Source organism: Maylandia zebra, linkage group LG13, assembly GCF_041146795.1.
Source record: "Maylandia zebra isolate NMK-2024a linkage group LG13, Mzebra_GT3a, whole genome shotgun sequence".
Classification (NCBI taxonomy): Eukaryota; Metazoa; Chordata; class Actinopteri; order Cichliformes; family Cichlidae; genus Maylandia; species Maylandia zebra.
In genome coordinates this window covers 2,484,965-2,511,172 of record NC_135179.1, presented here as the reverse complement: position 1 = coordinate 2,511,172, position 26,208 = coordinate 2,484,965, and the positions used below count along the sequence as shown (strand labels likewise).

Sequence of the window (26,208 nt, the reverse complement as noted above, 5' to 3'; positions counted from 1 at the left end):
TGAGCCCTCCTCATCATGCACAAATGTCCTTTGATGGATGAACATTTGTCCACACAGAAAGAAGCTGTAATGGTGCCAGTTAAACTGGAATGAGCACACATCCTCCAATGAATACTGTAAATGCCATATGAATAATAAATTATCTGGCTGTGTGTGTGTGTGTGTGTGTGTGTGTGTGTGTGTGTGTGTGTGTGTGTGTGTGTGTGTGTGTGTGTGTGTGTGTGTGTTCAGTTTAAATTAATTCCTATGTGAACGTTTCCCAGATTGCCTCTCTTCAGTCAGATCTCCCCGCTGGCAGCAGCGGCCGCTCGGCGCTTCGTTGCTCTCAGATGAGGCTTTGATCAGCAGGAAGCAGACGCTGATGCTTTTATACTCTTTACACTAAAATCATCGTCGTCACTTATCCCTGTAAACGAAGGCCCAGCCTTCCTCCAACACCTCAGGCTGCATATTTAGAAAAATAAGAGCATTTTAGGGAAATATGCAGCTCTGCTCTCAGGTGGAAAACATGTCGTGTGATTAATTATAAACCCCTCGAATAGCCATAACAGTGACGTCATCATTCGTCAGAGTGATGCGTTATTACAACATATTTACAGTCAACACACGTATGAAACATGTGCCTCAAATTTAGAGTAACGATTTTGGTTTCTTTGGTCGACGTTGTCTGAAGAGATCGTAATGAAAATGTAACAACTTTCACAATCAGACCAAGAACGCCCCGTATGCTCCGAGCCTGTCGGACAGTTTGTTACTGCGTTTATAGAATAATTATGAAGCTGAGCATATGACCACAGCGCTCACGTGAAAATTATAAGGACTCCCGCTCTCATCGTGTCCTCGTCACACACAGGTGAGCCAATCAAACATCACAATACACACTAATGTAAATCCTTTACAGCTGTTGTCCAGCGGTCCCATTTAACTTCAATATTTAATATAAAATGAACTCATAATATTCTCATTAAAAAGAATAAATGAATATTCCGGCACAGGTGAGCCTCCATATCAGAGAGTTGGCTTTCATGAGGGATTCGTTTGTTTTTCTGCAGAACATCGCCGCCTTTCACCCACATCTGTAAACCTCTGGACAGGAAAGAGGCGACCCTGTTTGTTAGTGTAACAGTGAATGAATGACAGTGCGGTCAGGGCCGATGTTTGAGTCGGGGTGTGTGTGTGCCTCTGTGAGAGCAACAAACCAACCAACCCTGCTGTAACGTTTCCTCAGACACACCTTCACGGCCAGGCTTCCTGCAGACAGCAGCCACCCGGCTTCAGTGGGATAGACACAGCACACATATTTTATCCAAGTCTGATTTTTGTAATATTCCATGAAATATATAAAAGGTTTTTAATTTTCCGTAATATGTATGGAAAAGCTCAAATTATTGTAAAAAAAGAGCTGTTGCTCACAGAGCCTTTAAAGCATGAATCTGCTCATTAACAGCATTAAATATTTGTGCAGAAAGAAACCATCCGATCGTTCACTCGCAGCTTTTTCTTGTGCCAAACATTTAGACACACGCTCTCTGCAGGTGAATCATTTATTAATCACATTATCGGGGCTGCACACTCAGGCTATGATTAGCAGCAAATCAGTGCAGCTGCTATAAATAACCACAAAGTGCTCGAGTGTGTGGGCTTGTGTTACTCATGTTGTGAGGCCATAAATCTGTTAATGAAGTCACACTGTGAGGACCGAGTCCTCTGAATGTAAGTCGTTAAGTCGATGGAGACGTGTGAGCGAGAGAGTGTGAAAAGAGATGAAGAACACAAGGATGAGATGATAGAAGGATGAGTTATTAGAGAAGAGGAGGAGCATCACTCTGCAGTAGGGCTGCCACGATTAGTCGACTATCAAAATCGTCAACGACTAATTTAATAGTCGACGCGTCGTTTGAAGCTTTGTAAGATCCCAAAAGACGCAGGAATAAGTAGCAGGATTTAAGAGTGTAATAACGGACTGAAACAGAAGATGGCAGCACTGCATGTACAAGGATGCCAGCTGCCGTTAAACCCCGAAGAAGAAGAAGCAGTGTCCCAGAATTCATAGCGCGGCCCAGCTCAGTTTCCAACAATGGCGGCAGCTAGTTAGTTTTAATATTACTCTTATTATTCTTTCTGGGTCACAAAATAAACGTTTGACATATTTTCAGGCGAGAATGTAGCTGTGTAAACCTCAAATATCTGCTCAGTTTATCAGGACACCACATATTTTCAAAAGCGCTCCGACGTTTTCGGAGACGTCTGTTACCCACTAGCTCGATAGCTAGCCGGGGGCTAGGGTCACTAGAGCCGTGAGAACACCGGACTCCCGGCAGATCGTTTTCAAACCCACCGCCGCTACTCAGGTTAAACATGATATATGAGTCACTTAGATAACTTGAAAATGTTATTGTTTGGCTTTTTTTAGTATTTTATTTGTTCCTGAGTAAATCGGTTTGGCTGAGATTAAAGTTATAGTTTTTGCACAGCTGAATAAACGTCAAGCAGACAGCTGATTATCAGAAGTCTGAGATGCTCCAGAATTTACTCCGGTGTCCTGTTATATTTTAGATAGCAAGGAGTTTATTAAACTTCACCGAAACAATCTGCAAATTTCATTTAAATTTAATAAACGATCATCTTGTCTTTATTTTTAGTTAGCACAGACCTTACACACTTAAAGCTGTAAGCTAGTGATAGTTATATAAGAGCAGATGCTGCTGGTGCAATCCGGTTGTTCAGTCTGATGTCACTAGCCGTGTCTGGGCCTAAACTCCGCTGCAGGTCCATATATCAAACGATCACTATGGCATTACTGAGAGTTGAAAAACTGTCTAAAGTCTTTCATCTTTAATAAAATGATCAGCGTTCTGCTCTACCAGGTGTAACAATTGAGTTTAACATCCAGGCATCCATGAAAACGGAATTTATGACATTTAACGGAGTTAGAAGTTAGCAGGGAGTTAGCTCGCTAGCTTCTATCTAAATACAATATAGCATGTCCTGACTGCCGGGTTTTGGAAACAAATTAAAACGTACAGCTCTGTTATCACTTCCAACATAAACAGCAGTGACGTTTGTAGGGTTACTGAAGTTGGGCTAGCTGGTATATAATGATGTGCTACGTGACCGCTAGCGACACAGCTATGTTAGCATAATATAAACAAGCTAACTTTTTTTCCACTCGATAAAAGTTAACGTGAGTGTTCTCGGTGGTCAGGGACAAATGTAATCGCATGGCAGGATGCTGTAAAAGGACCAAACTTCAGCCAGGAGAACAACTGAGATAATCCATCCACAATACGAGGTTAGTCATTCATATACTGCTGCATGGGCTGGGCTGTAGTTACATCCTAAGGTTTTAAAAACTGAGCTTAAATAAATGATTAGTGGTAATAAAAGCCGAGGGAGGTCAACAGGGATCACTGACTGTTTTAGGAGCTTTTTGAGATCAAATAGAAGAAAATACAAAACATTAAACATGTTAACAACACAAAAGCCATATTAAACGCAGACTACTTTAGACCCGGAAGTAGGATTCGTCACGTCATCACTTAACGACCGGATAAGCTGTACATTTTACGTCCAATGGATGATGATCTGATTAGTCGACTATCAAAATAATTGTTTGTGGCAGCCCTACACTGCAGACACGGAAACACAGAAACAAGTCGTCACAAAGCCCAGTTTTAGTTTTAACGATGCTCATCTTTCATTAAGAGTCTGTAGACAAACCTGGAGACAGTCCTGTGAGCCTGTGTGTGTGGTTTTAGGTTCCAGGTCAGAGGTCAGCGTGTGTGTGCTGCTGTTTAACTCAGTCGCTGCGTGCTAACCATGTTACTTTAACTAAAAACAAGCTGACTGTACCTTTAAGGAACATTAACCCTGGCTTCATTGTTTACATCTGAAGCTTGTGTCACTCTGTGGCTCTGATTGGAGGTTTCACATGACAGTGAAGGATATTCCCCCGTCTGTGAGTGCTGCACATTTATGTGGTGATTTTCTTATTTTTAGACCAGCCTGCTTTTCTCTAATACTTTGTAAATTAGTCATCCGGCCCATAACAGCCTTCTTTGACCTTCTGTTCAGACTCATGGGTGTGAAAGGATGTGAGAGAGAATTCATTTCTACTGAGTAAAAATGAATTCTACTCGCCTCTGTCAGTGCGCCCCAGGGCAGCTGTGGCTACAATGTAGCTTGCTATCGCCAGTGTGTGAATGTGTGTGTGTGAATGGGTGAATGACTGAATGTAGTGTAAAGCGCTTTGGGGTCCTTAAGGACTAGAAAAGCGCTATATAAATGCAGGCCATTTTACCATTTACCAGTATAAACTCTGTAGCTGTACACACACACACACATGCTCGGTTTTATCAAATGTCAGTGAGATAAAGAGTAGAGTATAAATACGACAAAAAACCAAAGAAGAAGACGTCTGGAAGTTGTCGGGTATCATCCAGTAGAGACGGGTGTTCAGGTGTGTGTGTGTGTGTGTGTGTGTGTGTGTGTGTGTGTGTGTGTGTGACCTTGGCTCCACAGTTGTCATGCTCAGACCTCAGCTTCCCTGCCCTTGGCAATACGGTTGTTATAGCAACCGCGGCAGCTTGCAGGCTCATTGGCTGGCAGGTTGAGAAGGAACGTCTGAGCGTGTGTGTGTGTGTGTGTGTGTGTGGAGAGAGATACCATCTCTGAGATCAATGGAGCTTCGTGGCCGACACACCTGTTCTATTTCTGCTTCTATTATTTCATACACGGCTGCTCCGTGTGTCACACACCTCTGCATGCACTGACCTTTCCGAACTACACACACAGACTCACACACACACAGGTCTCAGGTTAAGCTACAGGTACCACAGTGCAGTGAGCGTGCTGGTTGAACATCAGCCCCTGTGAGTAAATCTGTTCGTACTATTATTATTATTGCTGTTCCTCCAGATGCTCATGTTTATCCTCTGAACCAGCACACGGAGACACAATAACATCCTGATTTCATAAAAATGTAAACGCACCAGAAATGGGAGCAGTTTATTTTGACCCATCGACCCCGGGAGCTGAGGCTGGGTAAAAAGGAGCGTCAACAATTAAATGTTCAACTTTTACAAATATTGTCCTCATGTTCAGCTCTATCTTACCATCACAGTTCAAAATAAGCCTTCTTTTTATCAGACTGAAACAAGCCTCCCCTCAGAAATCCAGTTTTCCTCTTACTGACAGCAGGATAAGGACGGTGTTCCCACATTTATCCAGCCATGTTTTTCAGCTCCTGTGGGATCGCGTGCCGTCTCCATCCCAGCAGGCTAAAACTGCCCAGCCCGCCTCACTGTGCTGATTGGCTGACAGCAGCAGCAAAATGGATCCATGAGTGTCACACACCGGATCTGAGAGGACGGACAAAACTGTCCAACAGGAGACAGAAAATAAACTGGTGTCTGTGAGGTCACAGTGAGGAGACTCGGCGAAGGTCACGAAACACGACCTTTACAACAATAACAGAGCATGAGACTGTGTGTGTGTGTGTGTGTGTGTGTGTGTGTGTGTGTGTGTGTGTGTGTGTGCTGATAATGATGCCATTAAAGCAGCAGGTGTATTTATAGCGCTGTCTGCAAAGGAGAACATTGACCCTCTGAACGGGAGACGAAGAACGATCCTCCCGCGCCGATCGGCGCATCGGGCGACAAGAGAACGCCATCGAACTCGGTCCATCGCGGCAGTTGCTGCTTCATCCCATGACAGCTTGGCCGAGCGTGAATCTTCAAGGAACGTACTCCTCCAAGTTATTTTGGGTCTTCCTCGCCGTCTCTTTCCATTCCTCGGGTTCCACAGAACCGCGACACGGGTGGGTCTCGGGTCCGGTAGCCGAAGGATGTGAGCGGCGAATCTGAACCGGCGCTTGGTGACTTGGACGTGGAGCGGCTTCCTCGTTAGTAACGCGATCCCGATATGTGATCTTGAGCAGCCGTCGAAGGCAACGCTGTTGGAAGACGTCGAAATCATTGTTGGGTCTGCGCCTCGCAGGCCTCGCTGGTTCAAAGACTCATCACCCGTGAAGAAAGAAAGACAAACAGCTCAACTTGCTAGCAAGGGGAGCCTGGTCAGATCCTCAGAGCAGCAGTGTGTGTGTGTGCATGTGGGTGTTTTTGTGTGACTTCCTGCTGATCGCAAAGGGTCACCTCCCCCTCACCCTGCATATGACTCAACCCCTTTTTAACAGTCTCACCACACAGAAGCACAGGTGAGGCCATAAAGGGCAGGAAGTAAAACATCCTCCCTAAATAAGGACCAGAAGCTTACATGCAGTGTGCTGTTACCCTCGATGTGGGGAACAGAAAAATCTCTAAACATACAGGTTAAAACAAGGTTTACAGATTTAAGCACAACGACAGCATTTAACATTTCACTCTAACATTCATTAAAAAGTTTATTTCTACATGTTTATGATGATTCATCACTTCTACCACTGTGTGACACCAAATCCATCACGTAAAGCTGCGAGTGACGAATCGGTTCCAACATTAAATCTTTAAAATGATGTAAAAACGCTGCCACAGTCACTGCTGTGATGTTCGTGCGTGTGTTGTAGTTTTAAAGCAGCTCTTTGTTTGCCTGAGTAAAGTTTTGAGTGCTCCTTTACTCCTGCGTATACCTTATAGCCATATGTTCTCTGATTGGTCGTCTGTGTTATTACCTGTCTCCACCCCTCCGTCCTTTGTCTTTCTAACGTCTCCGCCTCTTTCCTCCCTTCAGCCTGGCGCTGCACCCGGAGCGCTCCCTGGTGGCGACGGGTCAGGTGGGCAAGGATCCGTATGTGTGTGTGTGGGACACCTTCACCGCCCAGACCGTGTCACTGCTGCGTGACGGACACACACACGGCATCGCCTGCCTCGCATTCAGCGCTGATGGACAGGTGACGCGCGCACACACACACACACACACACACACACACACACACACACACAGTCTAAGACTATGATTTTTAAAGATAAGGCTGGAATCAAATGTAAATTTTCTGGAAACTCTTTAGTTTTCATGTGAATGAATGAGCTGCATTAATAATTAATAATCCACCTTAAATCTACAGCATGCAGTGTAATGTAATCTTCAACACTGAGACCCTGCAGCTGGTGGGATCATTTCTATGTGAAGGATTTTGACAAAGATTTGACATTTATGCTGAACACAAACACATCCAGCATAAAAAGCATGAGCGATGAAAGTCCTGCATTATTCTTAATGAGCACCAGGGGGCGACAGCAACAAGATTTCTGCTCCTTTAGAAGTGCGACACTTTGCGTCACACTGAGTAAAACATTAGAAATAAGGACCATCCAGCCCGCGCTCGCTGCACTCTCAGGCTTCGTGACATCTTTGATACCGTCTGTGGTTTTGAGTAAATAAGCCCGTGTGGCCCAGTGGGAATCTGTGGTCCACATAAACGCCGTCATCGGTGCTGTCGACTGATATTATTGCTTAGTAACAGGACTTGAGGCCCGTTTTTTGGGTTTACTGGGACCCAGATTATGACTCTGCCCGTGGGGCCCTCATGATGCTTGATGTGACGATAAGCAGACCTCTGAGGCTGAATGTGTCCTGGCGGCTTTTGTCAGATGAGTTTTGAAATTTCCGCTTTAGAAACGTGACAAAGATTTAGTCGTCCATCAGGGCTGTGGGCAGTAAATTTTTCTGCAGAGATAATGAAGCATTATGAAGTTTATCGGGGTCAGTCAAAGCCCAATAATCAATCTGTGTGTGTGTGTGTGTGTGTCCTGCATCAACCCAAAGGTCATAGAAGAATGACTCGGTGAGAGGAAGGAGGGGCAGGAAAAGGGCAGAGTGAGCTGAGAGGATGATGATAAAAGTAATGACATCATCCATCACTTTGGTTCAGTAACTTACAGTCAAAGGTGGAAAATGAGTGCGGTGCAACCCACCTGTCCTAAACTCACACACAGCATCAACCTCACATCATTTTCTCTACAGCTGCATCGATTTACCGCAGGTCGCTCTGTCAGAGGCGAGCACGCCTGGTCTTCAGACTCTGGCACGATGCACTTTGATTCTTTGGAAGAAGAACGCAGACATCGCGCTAAAGTTCGTGTCAGACCCTTGTGTCCTCACAGGGCTCCTCTCTGTGTCAATCAGCACAGTTATTAATGCTTTGTGTGCGACCCCATCGTGCTGCTGAAACACCTCTGAGGACTCCACAAACATCTGCAGGTGCTCCGTAGTATCGCACACCGACGATGGTAGCAGCTGCGACGTGACGCCTCTGTGGACGGGACTTGTTTTTCCTGCACATCCCACCTGCCTGGTTGGATTTCTGGGAAGTCCAATTGGAAAGCTTCCTCGAACTCTTCATCGTGCTCCTCAAACCCTTTCTGAGAACAGAGCAGAGCTTATTAACAGATGGACATCCTCTGTAATGGCCAGCAGGGGGCGGCTGACTTCAGTGAGCGCTCTCCTGATCAGTTTATGGTCTCAGTCGCTGCTTTCGAGTCTTTTCAAGTCAACATCATATTAATTTAGGAAATTATCCTCCGGTTTGAGTGAGGCAGGACCAGAGAGCGGGACAGGGTTAAAGGTCAGCCCCAAGTCACGGCTGGTTTCAACACACTGAGAAACAATCAACCTCGTTACCGATGACTTTGTCAGTATTTTAAAGGAGCTCCTGAAAATCAAAACCTGATTCAAATTTGACCGACGGCTGATTAAAGATCGTCTTCTCGGGCGCGTCGGGTCGGAGAAACGTCGAGCGCTCGTTCTGTGACGTGTTTCTGTCATAACCAGCAGTTAATGTTGTAGTAGATCAGAATATGAACAGCCGTCCATCCTGTGGCTGATTGTACGTTTGCAGTCTGAATATTGAGGCACGTGTAGCCTTTAGCAGACATTGTGATTAACACCTCGGTGCACAAGCTCGATTCATGACGTGCTTTGGTCAACAGGAAGAGCAACAGTAGCAGGAGATGGTCTGCTTTAAGGCGTGGCTGATCAGTGCCGTCCTCAGTGTGATGCTTTTATTAAAACAGCGTTATTATTCCTTATACTGTGGAAGATGAGCTCTCTAAACACCGGTGGGTTTTTCCTCTCGTCTCCGTGACGTGCAGTTTTAATAAAGATGCCTTTCACTCATTGCAGTCGCATATCTCCTGCTCCAGTGCTGGATGTTCACAGCCAATCAGAAGAACATTGTCTTAGAGAGGGGAGGAGTTACAACTGCTGCACTGAGGCTCATGAGATAAAGAAGGATTACTTTGAACTGTGAATCATGCAAAGCTGCTGAAGGACATCAGCTGACTCTGAAACCTGAAAATGGGTCAAGATCAAGTCCAGGTTCAGATTTCTGGCTTTTGTAAATGTGAATATTAAAGCGCGTTGCTCCTGAAGCATTGGTTGCTTTCTGCGATCACATGTAGACTCGTACGTGTAGTGACGTTCGTGTCCTCGTGCTTCCCGGACTTTTTTTAGTCCGATCAGATTCCCAGGAGCTGTAATCCAGGAAGCAGACGCTCCATTTGTTCTGCCATTGACTGTCTCGTTCTGCTCCTGACCTAAATGTAGTACGGGATGTGCACGCACATCTCTCTGCATGTTTGATTTCACTCATCTGTGTGTGTGTGTGTGTGTGTGTGTGTGTGTGTGTGTGTGTGTGTGTGTGTGTGCAGCCTGAGCAAATAGTTCCCTCTCAGCCACCTGGAGTGCTGGAGTTGCTTTTATACGCCTCCTTTTCCCTCCCGCTGACTCCACCGTGACTCATTTAGCAAACAAACCTGGTGGAGTCGCTCTGAGTTTACCGGCAGCGCCGCGTCTGACGGCAGCGCCACAGACGCCAAACTCGGTGTCGTGTCAACACGTTAGAATAACTTCTAACGAATGCTTCCCCCAGTCCCTGCAGGTCCCTCCCGTCGTGTCAGCCTGCGGCTGGGAAAATGAAACGCGTCACAAACCAACATATGAAATAACCCTGGGTGTGAGTGGGCGGCGTGCGCGGTAAATAAACTGTTTCTCAGCAACTGATGCTGAAATAAGAAAATCAATAGAGCTGTAAAGCCAGAGCGAAATCATAAATAACAGCAGCTTAGAGTCAGACCCGCCTTCACTCACAGAGAACATGATGATGGTGCTGACGGGTTTATCAGCTCTGTTCACGTGCAGCTCAGCTTACAAAATACCCGAATACCTGAAGGTGGGCGTGGACCCGGAGCTGAGGACCATCTTCATCGACCATCTCAGACGTGCTCTCGCTGTCCTCTTTCTGCCGTTTGGTGGCGTTTCTGTGCGTTAGGGAGCGTCAACATGAAAACACCTTAACCATCATCCTCCAGCTCTCCTGTGCTCCACAGCTCTGTAGCCACCCGCCATCGTTATCTGTCGACGGCCCAACATCGCTTCACTAATGATGAGATTTCCATCCAAACGTCCTTCAGTCTGAAGACGGTTCGTCATCTTTGGAATTTAAACATATAGAAATGAAAGCAGTGTTGTCTGCAGGGCGGAGCCACACTGTGGGGGGGCCTAACTTTAACTTCCAGGTGTTTTACAGGAAGTGAGGCGTTCCTTTCAAAGCGATTGTGAAAGAAGAACTAATCATTTGATTTGGGTCGAGCATTAAAAGAGAGAGCGGTAAAGGTCGGCTGAATAATACAGCACCCATCGTGCACGTCAACATATTTATTATAAGATAAGGACTCGTGCACGCCACGATGTGGCTGACGAGTGTTTACGATGTACGATGAGACAATCTTCTTCTGCAAAATCACCTTTAAATTCAAACGACTTCTAATTCCTGACGGTGGGATTATTTCCTCCTGATTCTCGTGTATTTACAGGAAAACACTGTAAGTTAAATAAAATGAAATTCCATTAACCTCTTAAGCCCCAAACCTACCTGACCTTTTGCCCCCGTATCAGGGGCGTTGGGGCTTAAGCGGTTAATTAGGAATTCTGCTCTTAGTCCTGTTAATAAGTGTTAGCAGTGACCTGGCCTGGTCCTTGCTGTCAGCTCCTGACGGACTCAGTGAAGACACTAAAAACCTGTTTTTTACTTTGGTTTTGATTTGTGATTCTAACCGTGGAGCCTGGAAAAGCTGAAGTCTTTGTGAGCGTCACAGCAGGACGACTCTGGAAGGTCTGATGCTGAAAACACATCAAACGTTTGCTGGAAAACCAGATCTGAAGGTGTCGTTGAGGTCAGACGGTGATGAAACTGCCAATAAGCTGCACTGGTTCTGGTTTCTGTGGACGTGAGTGATATTAATGAAAACGCTGTCACTGCTGCTGAGCTGTGAGGCGACTCTGTGAATGCTGAGCCAGCAGTTTCTGCCCCTGGCACTGACTTTGGATGACTGAACATCTCAGGCTAAATCAAAATAAACACACAATCAATAAAATAATCATAACTCCAGCTTAATAATAAATCAAGTGTGCAGGCTGTGGCTGATTTATTGAGGACTGCTGTGAAGCTGAATCCTTTATGATCTGCTGAGTCTTTGATCACTGAAGGAGCGCAGACGTCTGTTTGCGCAGCAGCTCGACGCTCCTTTCAGGTATTCTTCCCGTTAACCTTTCAATTCAATTCAATTCAATTTTATTCATATAGCACCAAATCACAACAAAAGTCGCCTCAAGGCGCTTCATAGATACAGAGAAAAACCCAACAATCATATGACCCCCTATGAGCAGCACTTTGGCGACAGTGGGAAGGAAAAACTCCCTTTTAACAGGAAGAAACCTCCGGCAGAACCAGGCTCAGGGAGGGGCGGGGCCATCTGCTGTGATTGGTTGGGGTGAGAGAAGGAAGACAGGATAAAGACATGCTGTGGAAGAGAGACAGAGATTAATAACAGATATGATTCAGTGCAGAGAGGTCTGTTAATACATAGTGAGTGAGAAAGGTGACTGGAAAGGAAAAACTCAATGCATCATGGGAATCCCCAGCAGCCTACGTCTATTGCAGCATAACTAAGGGAGGGTTCAGGGTCACCTGGTCCAGCCCTAACTATATGCTTTAGCAAAAAGGAAAGTTTGAGGCCTAATCTTGAAAGTAGAGATAGTGTCTGTCTCCTGAATCCAAACTGGAAGCTGGTTCCACAGAAGAGGGGCCTGAAAACTGAAGGCTCTGCCTCCCATTCTACTTTTAAATACTCTAGGAACAACAAGTAGGCCTGCAGAGCGAGAGTGAAGTGCTCTAATAGGGTGATATGGTACTACAAGGTCATTAAGATAAGATGGGGCCTGATTATTTAAGACCTTGTATGTGAGGAGCAGGATTTTGAATTCTGGATTTAACAGGAAGCCAAAACAGGAGAAATCTGCTCTCTCTTTCTAGTCCCTGTCAGGACTCTTGCTGCAGCATTTTGGATCAGCTGAAGGCTTTTCAGGGAGTTTTTAGGACTTCCTGATAATAATGAATTACAGTCGTCCAGCCTGGAAGTAATAAATGCATGAACTAGTTTTTCAGCGTCACTCTGAGACAGGATATTTCTAACTTTAGAGATGTTGCGCAAATGGAAGAAAGCAGTCTTACATATTTGTTTAATATGTGCATTGAAGGACATGTCCTGGTCAAACATGACTCCAAGGTTCCTCACAGCGTTACTGGAGGCCAAGGTAATGCCATCCAGAGTAAGAATCTGCTTAGATACCATATTTCTAAGATTTTCAGGGCCGAGTACAATAACCTCAGTTTGATCTGAATTAAGAAGCAGAAAGTTAGCGGCCATCCAGGTCTTTATGCCTTTAAGACATTCCTGCAGTTTGACCTCAGCCTTTCCAAGCAAACCTTTGAAAACGCTTTAAAGGTTTGGTCGTTAGAAATAAACTTGAGTTCATCTGAAATGTTGCAGAGTTGCTATATTTACACTTACAAACACGTCACATGAGCGTCAGGCTAATCGAGCAGGGAGCCCCGCCCTCTGTCAGCTTGGATTAAGCTTTTGCACGTATGAAGCAGATGAGCTGTCAGATTTCTGCACGTTCAGCCTCTTTTTTAAATTGTTTGTAGACATTTTGGATGCGTAACCGTCCCCATCTCTCCTCCGCAGCGGCTGGCCTCGGTCGGCCTGGACGCCAAGAACACAGTGTGTATCTGGGAGTGGAAGAGAGGGAAGATCCTGGCCACGGCCACGGGACACTCGGACAGGGTGAGAGCGTGCACCAATCAGCTTCCTCTGCAGTTAAGCCTCGCCGCTTGCCGCCGTCTGGCAAAGCCTCTGGGCGGTGCCGTCTGAGCGGGACAGAAAATCAGCGTGAAGCACCACACACCAATCAGATCTCAATAAAAAATCTTTTACAGAGTTTGAAAGTGTTTCCTTCTCATCATACTTCCACTGTGCATGCACGCGTTTTCACATAAACCCGATAACGGACGTTTCTTCTGTTCTCCAGATCTTTGACATCTGCTGGGATCCGTTTCAGCAAAGCCGCCTGGTGAGCTGCGGCGTGAAGCACATCAAGGTAACGCAGAAATCGTCGTTTTGTGCTCGTCTCCAGAAATGTGGAAGTAAAATGTAACGTATTCCTCCTACCCAGAAATATGACTGGTCAGCACATTGACCTTCTCCACCTTCATGTAGCCGCTTAGTTTCACTCGAGGTAATAAAATAGTTCCTCTGAACGCCCGTCATTAAATATCTCTAACGAGCCGAGAAGGAAGCAGATATAAAAGCTGGAGACAACTCCCAGCTCAGCTTCTCTCATCCAATCAGAGTCCAGTCCAGATATCAAAAAGCACCTTTACATGGTTCACTGCTGTGGATTTAAATACAAGACAAATCCAGGACAATTTAGATTGTTTTTTCTTTTTTATTTGCTGTTTTGAACACAAACACGACCAAAGCGTGCTCGGTGAGTTGGTGGAGATCACTCTTCCCCAGCCTGCTGGAGCCTCCTTCCCAGTGCTCTCAGTGTTCTCCTCAGTGGTATGCGCGGTAACCCTCTCACAGGTGCGTCCTCGGCACTCTCTGTTTGGGTTCCTTGTTCCCTCCGCAGACCCCTTTCTCTCGCATCTCCGTCACTTTCTCTCGCATCTCCGTCACTTTCTCTCGCGTCTCCGTCACTTTCTCTCGCATCTCCGTCACTTTCTCTCGCATCTCCGTCACTTTCTCTCGTGTCTCCGTCACTTTCTCTCGCATCTCCGTCAGTTTCTCTCGCGTCTCCGTCACTTTCTCTCGCGTCTCCGTCACTTTCTCTCGCGTCTCCGTCACTTTCTCTCGCGTCTCCGTCACTTTCTCTCGGGTCTCCGTCACTTTCTCTCGCATCTCCGTCACTTTCTCTCGGGTCTCCGTCACTTTCTCTCGCATCTCCGTCACTTTCTCTCGCATCTCCGTCACTTTCTCTCGGGTCTCCGTCACTTTCTCTCGCATCTCCGTCACTTTCTGTCGTGTCTCCATCGCTCTCCAGAAACTCTTCCATGAAGCGGTCTAAAACCGGAAAGCCATCCTCCATGAAATGTTCAATGATGCTCATCACATCTTCACGTAGCTTTTCCAACGCCTCTGGCCTGTAGATTCCATGAATGGCGGCCACTTCATGACTGGCTTTAGCGTCCTTAGCCCCGTTTTTCTTTTTAGGCTTGTGTTTCAGGTCGTGGTCCATGTTTGCTTCTGTGTTTGTGAAGAAGTAAGCTCAGGTGTGTTTAGTTTTAAATTCTGCAGAGGGAACTGCGATGTAGCCGTTGTCAAGGTGACCATTGGTTCTTATGCAGACAGGGAGGGCGGCAGATTTTCATAGCATAACTTTAACCTTTCACATGCTCACTGTGGTGGTCTGAGCTGAATTTGTTGGGACATCTTGTGCTGACACAGTAAAACATGCTGTGCTTCATAAATTAGAGTCAGAAAGAAGGAAAAGGGAGGGCTTGTTTTAGGGCGGGGCTACTGTGTGATTGACACTTCTGGTGCCCGTTGGTCTTTCAGTTAGCCCCTCCCCTCACTCTTTACATGTGCTTTTGAAACTAAGTCCATCGTTAATCTGCGTCTAGGACGCAGATCTGGCCTCGAACAGTAAGAAGGTGTCTCCCCGTCTCCTTCCTGACCGCCTCCGTTTGTGTTCGCAGTTCTGGTCCCTGTGCGGTAACGCTCTCACACCAAAGCGGGGGATTTTCGGGAAGACGGGCGACCTGCAGACCATCTTGTGTGTGGCCTCGGCTAAAGATGACATCACGTACTCCGGGGCGCTTAACGGAGACATTTACGTCTGGAAGGGACTCAACCTGATCCGAACGGTCCAGTCCGCCCACAGCGTGAGTCTCACCTCTGCTTCCCGTCGCAGCAGAAGGCCAGCGTGACACTCGTCTGCACGTCTGGCTGACGTGGGTCCATCGTTGCTTCATTGTGTGGATGCGTGTGTGTTCTCAGGCCGGTATCTTCAGCATGTATTCCTGCGAGGAGGGCTTCGCCACGGGCGGCAGAGACGGCTGCATCCGACTGTGGGACGTCGACTTCAAACCCATCACTAAGATCGACCTGCGAGAGGCCGAGCAGGGATACAAAGGTACGGTCACGGGGTCACCGCAGGTCATTACAGCAGCAAAGGTGACAGTGTTGCATCACACAGGTGCACACAGGGACGAGGTCTCAGCTTCTAACACAATTTAACAGAAAAGGTTCGTTTGAGGCTGCAAAGTTAAGGTACGGAGAGGGGCTCAGGTGGGAGGGAGGGGCTCAGGTGGGAGGGAGGGGCGGGTTTATCTCTATTCTAAACAATGAGGAGGAACGGTCCTTACATCCCGACGGTTCTTTGTCAGCTGAAGGTTTTAAAATGACCTGATTTTCTTTGAGGAGGTTTCTCATCTTTATTTGACCTGATTCAGCTCAAATCCAGAGGTGGTGGCTGTTTGAACCCCTCGCCTCCCCCTCCTCTGAAATGTCGCTGCCCAGCAGGAGGTGCAGACGTACGCTCTTCCTTCAGGAGCAGCTCGAGGGCGAGCCATTAATCCCACCGCCTCCTTTTAAAATCTCCTCTCTGAAGATTTTGAGGAAGAAGTTAAAAAGGAAGAAAAGATGAAAGGAAGGAGGCAAAAGTTTTGTCAGTTTGAAACGAGTTCTCCTCTTTAACACATCTCTGCTGCAGACACGATGGAGCTTCTGATTAACTGTCAAAGTTCATCTCCTCAAAAACATCCTGAAACCAGTCGCTGTGACATCTGTGGACAGGAAATGTGGGAGCATCCTGCTCTAGGACAGCTTTGCATGATTCTCCTTGTTTCTTATAACGCTCAACGGTTTGAATCCGTCCGAGTTCTGACATTGACCGACGTGACCCAACAGATACAAACCTGCCATCTCATGGTGGATTAGTCTGAAAGGCTGCTAATATATCGGCGCCTAAAAATGTTGGAGTTCCACGCCCGATGAGACGACGAGCCCGTCCTCTTCGCCTCTCGCTGCTCTGTACGTGGACAGGAAGTCGGTTTGTTTCTGCTTCCTTCTCCTCTCCCGCGGTGCGCCGCGCTCTTCCTGCGTCTGAAGCTGAAGAAAAAATAATCGTTCCCAGTTATTTCCCACGTGCCTCACAAACTCCTCTGCTGTCGGCCTGTTTTGGCTGCTGAACCTCTGGAGTTTCTAACAACATTACAGGAAAACATCACATGCTGAGCGATGCCATCAGCCACAGCAGATGCTCTTAATTGGCGAGCGCTGAGCTGCTGAGCAGCTTTGCTAATTACATTTCCGATGGTGGAAAAAAGCAGTTTTAGCAGCAAAACTTTAAAAAAACACGAAGGTTGAAGCCGAGCTGAGTCAGCAGGTTGAACTACATTCACAAAGTCCAGATCTCCCTCTGATCAGACACCTCCTGCGCTCCTCCTGGGGGTGTTCTGAACTGAGATGAATGATGTGAGTGTCCACGTGTCTCTGCAGTAGTGCAGGTGTGCGTTTCAGTCGAACCGGATTCTTTTCCTAAAACTAACCGAATCATTTTTGGTGCTTTTAAAGTGAAAATAAAAAACGAAGCAGTCCAGAGGTTCATGGAGCTCCGTCCACCCTCACCTGGCTGCACCGCCACCTCTCCAGCGTTTATTTAGTGGATTTAACCACCGAGTTCATCAAGACCGAGGACCTGCTTCCTCTGCAGCGCTGTCGTCTTCCATTTTTATCCTCCTGTTTGCTTCTTTTCCTCTCCACTGGTTTTATTTTTGTCTTTCTCCTGATGTTTTGACAGTTTTGTGTCACCTTACCTTCTCCTTTCCTCTCCTCCCTCCTTCAGGTCTGTCTATTCGCAGCGTCTGCTGGCGAGCCGACCGGATCCTGGCAGGGACGCAGGACAGCGAGATCTTTGAGGTGAGGAAGAAGACGAAACCTCACGCTGTTCCCTCCCTGCGGCGACGCGTTTCAAAGAGTTTTATTTTTGTGAAGACCTCCTGCTGACACGCAGGCAACAAAATGTTCTCATTAATCAAAACTGTGAAGAGTTTCTAATGTCAGGCAGTTTTAGCAGCTCAGATCGGCACTGAAACGTGCGTGATGTGGTGCTTTAAAATGTGAAAACCTGCTCTTGAGTTGTTGTACCTGTGCAGGTGATGGTGCGGGACCGGGACAAGCCGCTGCTCATCATGCAGGGACACAGCGAGGGCGAGCTGTGGGCGCTCGACGTTCACCCCAAAAAGCCTCTGGCTGTCACCGGCAGCGACGACCGCTCCGTCAGGTCGGTGCTCTCTTTGGACTGTGAATCATGCAAAGCTACTGTGGCTGAGTGTGAAAATGGAAGCACAGAGCTGAGGCGAGCAGAGTGATACAGATCCTTACACTGAGTGCTGCTTTGGCTCTTCCTCACAAAATCACTTTGTTTTCATCTGTTATGAACAAAAACTGACAAATCTGAACCTGAAACAACCTGAAATCAGCTCATGGAGACATCATGTTGCATTTGTACCTTTCTTAAAAATATCAAAGATTATAAATTTAACTTGTTGATTACACCTCTGTGTGTGTGTGTGTGTGTGTGTGTGTGTGTGTGTGTGTGTGTGTGTGTGTGTCAGGTTGTGGAGTCTGGTGGATCACGCCCTCATCGCTCGCTGTAACATGGAGGAGGCGGTGCGCAGTGTGGCGTTCAGCGTGGACGGATCCCAGCTGGCTCTGGGCATGAAGGACGGATCCTTCACTGTGCTGAGAGTCAGGTGACACACACACAGCTCTTAATTGGTTTCCTATGTGAATGACAGATTATGTACGTCCAGTCTTGGTGCCTGTGTACAAATTAAAGCTGTTTCTGTAAAGTGTTGATGGTTTTCTTCCTCTCTCTGTCCTGTGGTGTCCCCCAAGGCTCTAGTTTTGGCCCATTACTGCTTTCTTTACATACGTTAAAATGTCTTAAAGACCTAAAGAATAAACATGAATTTAATTTTATGTTTGTGAAAGAATAAAACAGGTTGTTATGTTTGTGCTGCCTCCGTTGGCCACTCAGCGTCATGCATCCATCAGTCTGGGACACGAACATGTGATTACTCCAGTTTTGGAGTCACTGCATTGACTTCCTGTCAGTTTTAGGCTTGATTTGATTGTTTTAAAGATTTTAAATGTGCCGGCACGGCTGCACCGGTCTGATCCTAGTCGTGTTCACGCTCCTGTCAGAGCATCGCGGCCTGCTGATCAGGTGATCGTCCATATTAGGATTTAGACTTAAAGTTAGAGCGATGGAGCTTTTTCAGCTCTTACTCCGAATCTCTGGAATATCGAATACCGTCCCATTTCACCGCCCGACCCGTTTCTACTTTTAAGATTTCTGCTTATAATCAAACTCATTTCTACTCTCTGGCCTTTAACTTGAACAAGCCTTTACGTTAAATGTGCTGTACGAACACAGCCACGCTGTTTTTGTAACGTATGCGTGTGCTGGTCTCCGCTCCTCTCAGAGACATGACTGAGGTCGTTCACATCAAGGACAGGAAGGAGGTGATCCACGAGATGAAGTTCTCGCCGGACGGCGCCTACCTCGCTGTCGGCTCCAACGATGGACTGGTGGACATCTACGCTGTCGCCCAGAGATACAAGAAGGTCGTGTTGGAGAGACAGCGAAGAAGGTTGAGATGTTAGAAGCGAAGCTAACTCCGTCTCTGACTGTCTGCAGGTTGGAGAGTGCAGCCAGTCCTCCAGTTTCATCACTCACCTGGACTGGACGCTGGACAGCAAGATCCTGCAGACCAACGACGGAGCTGGAGACCGCTTCTTCTACCGGATGCCCCGTGAGTCTCTGGGGTCGTAGGTCAAACCTGAAGCTGGGCTGATTCTGCTCATTCTCACCATCTTTTTATTCTTGGCCTCCGCCTGAGTAGCTTTGCATGATTTAGAGCTCAGAATAATCCTTCTTCATCTTACACTGGGCCTACAAAACCTAAACCAACATTGAAAGCGTTAAAGTGACAAAGTGAAATAAAACCAGCAGAAATAAACTGAGTTTAAAGTGAACCCTGTGACGCCGACTCCATGCTCTCGTATCTTTGTGAATATGCTGTCGTGCTGTTTTTGCAGAATGCTGATGTTTAAAAAAAAGTTGGAGCCATGTCAGCATCCATTCTTTTTAATATCGCTGGTTTAGCTGACTCTGTGTTTTCATATTTAATCGGCCTCTGAGGACCGAGTGGGCGCTGGAGACGTCCGTCTGCTCTGCAGGTAGCGCTCGTCTGCAGAAGCTGGAGCTCTCCTGCTCATTCCCACCTCCTGAACACCACCAGGGCAGCTGTGGATGATTTACATCCATCTTCTTCCGCTTGTCTGGGGCCGGGTTGCGGGGGCAGCAGCCTAAGCAGAGAAGCCCAGACCTCGCTCTCCCCAGCCACCTCCTCATTTAAAGAATCAATCGATCAAACTTGAGACGCTTCTCTGAATTACAGGATAACAATAATAATAATCTCAATTCTTAATCAGATATTAAAATATAAACACTAAAGTCACGTACGTGTATTTACAGTCTACATATTTTAAGAATAAAGACAATAATTGTTGTCAAAATCTATGTTTTTATAATATTTAAGAAATTAAATGATGTTGTTTAATATTGATGATCAGAGCGATGTGCTCTTCTAAGTGTGGGATCTAAACGCAGCTCATTGTCAGGATCCTGGACGCATCGTGATAAAAGAGACACGAGGACGAGCTTCAAGAAAGCTCTGAAAACAGTAATAAGAAGCTTTAACGTCTTTGTTCTCATGATGAAGATATTCGTCACTATTTTGGGTCCCACTAAAAAAACAAAGCCTGTTACATCCCTGTGAGGCCTCAGAGTTTAATGAGCTGCTGTATAAATAAACTCTGCTTATTTCAGCCTCTTTTATTTCACTTTAATGCGTCTCTGATGTTTTACTAACTTTGGACTCTCGAGCCTCATTATCAAGATCGGACCATCAAAAAATCTCTTTTTTCTCACAGTTTACTGGAGACTTCCTGTTAACGCAGTACTCTGAGGACAGTTTCACTACCTGCAGCGTGCTCATTACTGACAGCTCAGTGCAGGGCCGTGGCTCATGGGGGCCCGAGGGGGCTCCGCCTCCTGCAAGTCGTTTTATTTTGTTTGTTCCCGGTACGACACTCCGGGTATCCGCTGGGTGCAGAGGTCACGACCAACAGCATCACACGTGTGACCAGGTGACACAGCAGCCTGATGAAGGTCTTATCTTTAAGCGCAGGTCGACATGTTAGCGTTAGCGAGCATCAGTGCTTAGCGCCTAGCCTCACAGCCTTCAGTGGGAGCGTTTGGTTCTGCAAATACTTTCAATGATTTATTGAAATGTGCAAACACACGTGTAAATACATGTAAATACAGTGTATATGATAAAAACCTGCTGACGTCACCACTGACTGACGTGACCATGATGTTGATCCATCAGACCTGATGCTCTGGTCTTCTTGTCTCAGACCGCGGCCTTTCCTCCTGTTCACCGACACATTTGTGATGAGGCTTCAGTGAACAGCAGAGGATCAGCTGAAGGACCCGTGTTGGGTCTTTGCTGGACATGATGTTCATCTGCTGTAGACGGTTTTAGACCCTTGAAGGATTCGCTGCACACCTGCTGAGACACACCAAGTTTCCACCGTGTTGATGCAAAACTACAGTTTTATGTCAAGCTGTGTTATCTAACGAAGTGTGTGACAGGCTGCTGCTAACAAAGAGCCTAAAGACATTTAAAACGGGTTCTTTGCAGAGTCGAACAGATTCCTGACGTCTGTGCAGCTGTCAGTAAACTCTCAGACAGCAAAGCTGCACAGCCTGTATCGACACTGGCATCTCAGAATTGCACAAAATGCTTCAGTCAGACTAAAAACAAACATTTAATGATTCTGTCAGAAGTTAAAAGGCTTTTTTAGCTCGTTGCAGGTCTCCACAGAGGGAGGAGCACGCACCGGAGCGCAGGAGGCTGTCCTGGTTGAGTCCTGCTCCTTCAGCCTGTCTCCTGCACATATTCATGCCTGCGAAGGACAAGCTGCAACACTTAAATTCAAAACACGCAGAAACCCGCGGAGAGAAACGCCGCCGACAGCGACGCAGATATGAATCTGCACCGTGAACACGTTTCTCTATCTGCTTCTGTCGGCGCGGCGGCGTCGATAAAATCTGTGGCGCTGCTGTGTATCACTTACGTCAGCACAGAGATCAGCCGCGGCGCCCTAAACTATGGAAATGAGTTTTATTCTTCGGTCGTCACTGCCGTCTTCTTCTTCTTGTCCTCCCGCAGTGGGGAAGCTGGTCAATAAGGAGGAGATCAAAGGTCAGCGCTGGGCCTCCTGGAGTGGCGTGCTGGGCTCAGAGGTCAGCGGCATCTGGCCTAAATACTCAGCCCAGACCGAGATCAATGCCGTGGACGCCAACCCCTCCGCCGCCGTGCTCATCACCGGAGACGACCTCGGCCTCGTGAAGCTCTTCCGCTTCCCCTGCGTGAGGAAAGGTCTCCGTCTCCTCCGTCTCTCCGCTCCACGCCTTCTTTCCTCTGCTTCTTTCCTTTCATAACAAACCTGTGTTTCCTCCAAGGAGCCAAGTTTAAGAAGTACATCGGCCACTCGGCCCACGTCACCAACGTCCGCTGGTCACATGACCTGCAGTGGGTGCTGACCACAGGTGGGGCCGACCACGCCCTCTTCCAGTGGAGGTTTCTGCCGGAGTCGGTCATGAACGGAGGCCCGGACGTCAACATCCAAGGTACCCGTGAGTAACGGAGGAATCCAGCCCGCACACGCTCGCTGGAAACACCAGCCTGGGACAAACGTGAGCTTTTAGAGATTAGATCCAGCTCGGCCATCCAAGCTGCACTGGGGTCCCAGCAGGCCGTGGATAGGCTGTCGTAGTCCCACACAGACCTACAGGTAGTCAGTGGGTTCATATGTAAGAGCTTATTTATCTAAAGATTTAAATCACACGCACAGTCACCTCAAGGTGCTTTACACTGTAACACAGAGGAACACCAACAGTCACACGATCTGAAAAGATGCTTTTTAGCAGGAAGAGAAACATGCAGAAGAAGTGTGTGTTTTAAATATAATAATAATGATAATGATAAAGCATGTACAGATATCTATGCACTATGCAGGTAAAGCCAATACTTTTATATTTTATTTATGAGCATGTGAAAAACCAAAAAGTAAAATAAAAGAGATTAAAAAACATTAGAAGCAAAGTAGAAGCCTGTGATTGTGACTCTGGTGTCTTTGGTATTGTCTCCTCTTCAGACAGTCACGGAGACTCCAACAGCGAGGAGTCGGACAGCGACGTGTCTGACGTCCCGGAGCTCGACTCTGACATCGAGCAGGAGACGCAGATTCACTACGACAGACCGGTACGACCTGCGCGGCGGCGGCTGGTCGGGGGCCTCAGGTGCTCCACGCTGGCCCCGCCGAGCGGCTGTGAATGTTTCTGCTGCGGCGCCCGCTTCAGTGCGTCCGCCTCGCTCTCATTCCCATCAGCCTGCAGGGCTCAGTGTAGTTTCCATGGTGATCATGAAACACGCCTTATCTCCTCTGCCAGCCGCTGCCTGGCACACGTCCCTGTGACTGCTGTTTGCAGGGCGCCGCCAGCGTTGCAACAATATGCTGCTTGTAGATAGAGCTGAGTGTGTGTGTGTTTGTGTTTAGACTTGGTCTCTGGCTCAAAAGCTTAATTAGCTCGAGCCTGAAAAAGTGGATTATTAAAATTCCCACGCTCAGCCTGCCCGGCTTCCTTCCCTGTCCCCTTCCCTCACATAATCCCTGCTTCCTTCTCTCCTCCCTTTTCCTAAACACCTCCTCTTTCAGTTTTTCCTTCTCATCTCCACGTTTTTGCTCCTTCCCGCCCTCTGCTTCTGGTTTCAGCCCTCTTGGAGGCATGACTCTTCCATGTGTAGTTTCAGTCGATCTGGCACCGCCCACAGCTCGTAGCCATAGCTGAGGACGAGAGATCGACGCTTTGATTTCATGCTCGGCTCTCTCTCCGCCTCCATCCATCATTCACACCTGTCCATCTCCTGCTCCACCCGCCGCTCGCTGCTGAACACGGAGGCTCGAAGACCTTCTGCACAAACCGCACTTTCCCGACCAGGACCTCTTTGTTCCTCTTAGATGCTAATAGATATCTTGTTGCCAATAATAATCGTTTTTCTTGTTGATGGGCTGTTTACACTGGAAACATTCGTCTCTCACAGACTGTTGATAAATGGTCAGACTCTCAAACACCAGCGAACAGATGTGTCTGAGCCGAGGCTGCTGGCTCGCTCACCTGCTTTATTTCATACTGGCATGAACATAATAACTGAACATCAGCATTAAGTGCTGTTTATTAAGCAGTAAGTGCAGAGAGGTTTCAGTGCTCTCCTTTAGATTAAAATAAAAGTCAATAACTGAATTCAAGGAGCTGTTTGGCTTTGATTTATTGTCTCTGGAGGTGAAGTCGAAGCAACCGAATCGTCTCCGGTCACAGTTAAACGCTCAGCCGCCGTGACTCTGCAGCGTTTTGTAAATGAAAGCAAAGGGAAAGTGGAGCGCCGCCAGTCCCAAACCTCCAGGGAGCAAAGCCGGTCCCTGCGAAAGTCTCAAACACGCCGACTCGACCTCGGCACATAAAGAGCAGGTGCAGTCTGTGTGCTGAGGGTGGAGGCACTGCAGTCTGCAGCTCAGCAGGCCAGCGTGTGGACAGCAGATCTACCACTTCCTGTCCTCCAAAGCCTCCACACACAGCACTGACTGCAGCTTTGCAGCACTAACACATGCAGTCGTCACAAAGCTGAAAGCTTTTACCGCCGTCGCAGGTTGAACGCTCTGCTCAGCGATGTGCTTATTTACAGGGCTATTCTTGGTGCGCTCCCATCTCACTGACCCACATCTATCAGAGAAGTGTGGGCAGGTATCGGTCCTTATCTTTGGAGACTTGTTATTTCTTCTTCCTCTGAAGCTCGGACTGAGTTTGAGAAAAAAGGCGTTGGGGTTCGCAGCTCCATCCGCCTGCAATCAGCTGCAAAATCAATGAAATGTTTGGTAAATGTGCTGAAAGTGAGCTGGTTACTGCAGGCTGCACGTGTTGTTCCTGAGCATCGCAGCTCCTGCAGAAGCTTCTGATTCTTTGTCTCACCTGCACCTGCTGCCTCACTTTGTTTTGCTGCTGATTGAACAGATTTCATCCGGGATGTTTTTATCCGTCGCCGGTGTTCCTGGGTAAATAAAGATTAGGTTTCGGGATAATCAGCATGGCTGTATACGATTCTCTTCATAAGAAGTGAAAATCACCCTGAATCTGAAATCTGTTCATTGCATGTGTACGTTGAGGTGTTTTGAGCTTCTGATCCTCTGCAGCAGCAGCAGCAGTGTTGGGCGTTCATGCTCTCCAGAGGAAGAACCCTTTCAGTGTAAATGTCTGTTTCCTGTCTGGATTACCTCCACGTGAGCGTTGGAGCGTGTTTGCTGTCTGCGCAGGTGTATAAGGAGGACCTGCCTCAGCTGCGACAGCAGAGCAGAGAGAAGAAGCAGCAGGTTGGATCTCTGAAGAGGCAGAAAGGACCGGACCAAGGCCTGCGACTGCAGTTTGTTCACGGGTAACTCAGCCGGCCTGTGGTCGTTGTAACATGCAAGCTTTATGTCATTAAAGGTCACACGTGGGGCGTGTTTTTACTGCGGTTGAGTGATATTAGATATTATTATAACGGTGTTGTGTTAAAATCTCGTACACACCGCTGAGCATAATCATCGTTTATCCTCTACAAGACATTAAAATAAGAAACCACACAGACACGTTTCTGTGGGTGTAACAGAGAGACAACACTGCCACCATCAGGTCAAACTGCAAACAGCATCAGCCAAAGATGTGCATGATCACACGTGTGTGTCTGTGCAATACTAAAAAATGATTTCTCTGTGCAGTTACCGTGGCTACGACTGCAGGAACAACCTGTTTTACACGCAGGGCGGGGAGGTGTTGTACCACGTAGCAGCGGTGGGCGTGGTCTACAACCGTCAGCTGCATAGCCAGCGCTTCTACCTGGGCCACGACGATGACATCCTGAGCCTCAGCATCCACCCGCTGAAGGACTACGCCGCCACGGGACAGGTGAGGCAAACACGGGACCGACGGTCACGTGGTCGTCTGGACTGTGATGGATGATGCTGTGTTTAAGGCTACAATCGAATGTTGAACAGAAAGATACTTTAGCATTTAAAGCAGGGGTGTCGAATTCCAACCCTCGAGGGCCGGTGTCCTGCAGGTTTGAGATCTCATCCTGGGTCAACACACCTGAATCACATGATGAGTTCATTCCCAGGTCTCTGGAGAACTTCAGTGCATGTTGAGGAGGTCATTTAGCCATTTAAATCAGCTGTGTTGGATCAAGGACACATCTGAAACCTGCAGGACACCGGCCCTCGAGGCCTGGAGTTCAACACCTGTGGTGTAAACGGACCTGGAAGGTCTCTGGGCTGTGACTTAAAGACAGTTTAGTTTTATCCATAATCGGTATTTATTTGGATAAAGTTGAGTTTTGTTGATCATGCTCCACGTTTCCAAATCTGCACATTTGGAGTGCCGCAAGGATTGATTTTAGGGCCTCTGTTATTTAGCTTGTATATTACTGACCTCACACTGGGCTGTGAGGATGTTCAAATTCTCCTGTGTGCAGATGACAGTCGTCTGTGGCCACAAAGCTTTGTGTACACGGTCCCTGCGACCCTGACATGGATTGATATATGGATGGGTGGATGGATGGATGGATGCATGAATGGATGGATGGATGGATGGATGGATGCATGGATGGATGGATGCATGGATTGATAGATGGATGGATGA

The 26,208-nt window shown here is 47.3% G+C and overlaps 1 protein-coding gene across 4 annotated transcripts in view; it reads left to right on the top strand.

Moving 5' to 3' along the window:
• Positions 1 to 26,208, top strand: part of LOC106675059 (echinoderm microtubule-associated protein-like 6) — a 66,314-nt gene that overhangs the window by 18,875 nt on the left and 21,231 nt on the right. For all 4 annotated transcript variants that reach the window (XM_076891398.1, XM_076891399.1, XM_076891400.1 and 1 more), the window contains exons 2-16: positions 6,727 to 6,886; positions 13,023 to 13,121; positions 13,366 to 13,434; positions 15,035 to 15,220; positions 15,336 to 15,471; positions 17,185 to 17,258; positions 17,495 to 17,622; positions 17,957 to 18,094; positions 18,830 to 18,971; positions 19,045 to 19,159; positions 21,647 to 21,856; positions 21,940 to 22,107; positions 22,635 to 22,741; positions 24,846 to 24,964; positions 25,290 to 25,476. In XM_076891398.1, the coding sequence (XP_076747513.1) occupies positions 6,727 to 6,886; positions 13,023 to 13,121; positions 13,366 to 13,434; positions 15,035 to 15,220; positions 15,336 to 15,471; positions 17,185 to 17,258; positions 17,495 to 17,622; positions 17,957 to 18,094; positions 18,830 to 18,971; positions 19,045 to 19,159; positions 21,647 to 21,856; positions 21,940 to 22,107; positions 22,635 to 22,741; positions 24,846 to 24,964; positions 25,290 to 25,476 (2,038 nt within the window). The remainder of the gene's footprint in view (positions 1 to 6,726; positions 6,887 to 13,022; positions 13,122 to 13,365; positions 13,435 to 15,034; positions 15,221 to 15,335; positions 15,472 to 17,184; positions 17,259 to 17,494; positions 17,623 to 17,956; positions 18,095 to 18,829; positions 18,972 to 19,044; positions 19,160 to 21,646; positions 21,857 to 21,939; positions 22,108 to 22,634; positions 22,742 to 24,845; positions 24,965 to 25,289; positions 25,477 to 26,208) is intronic.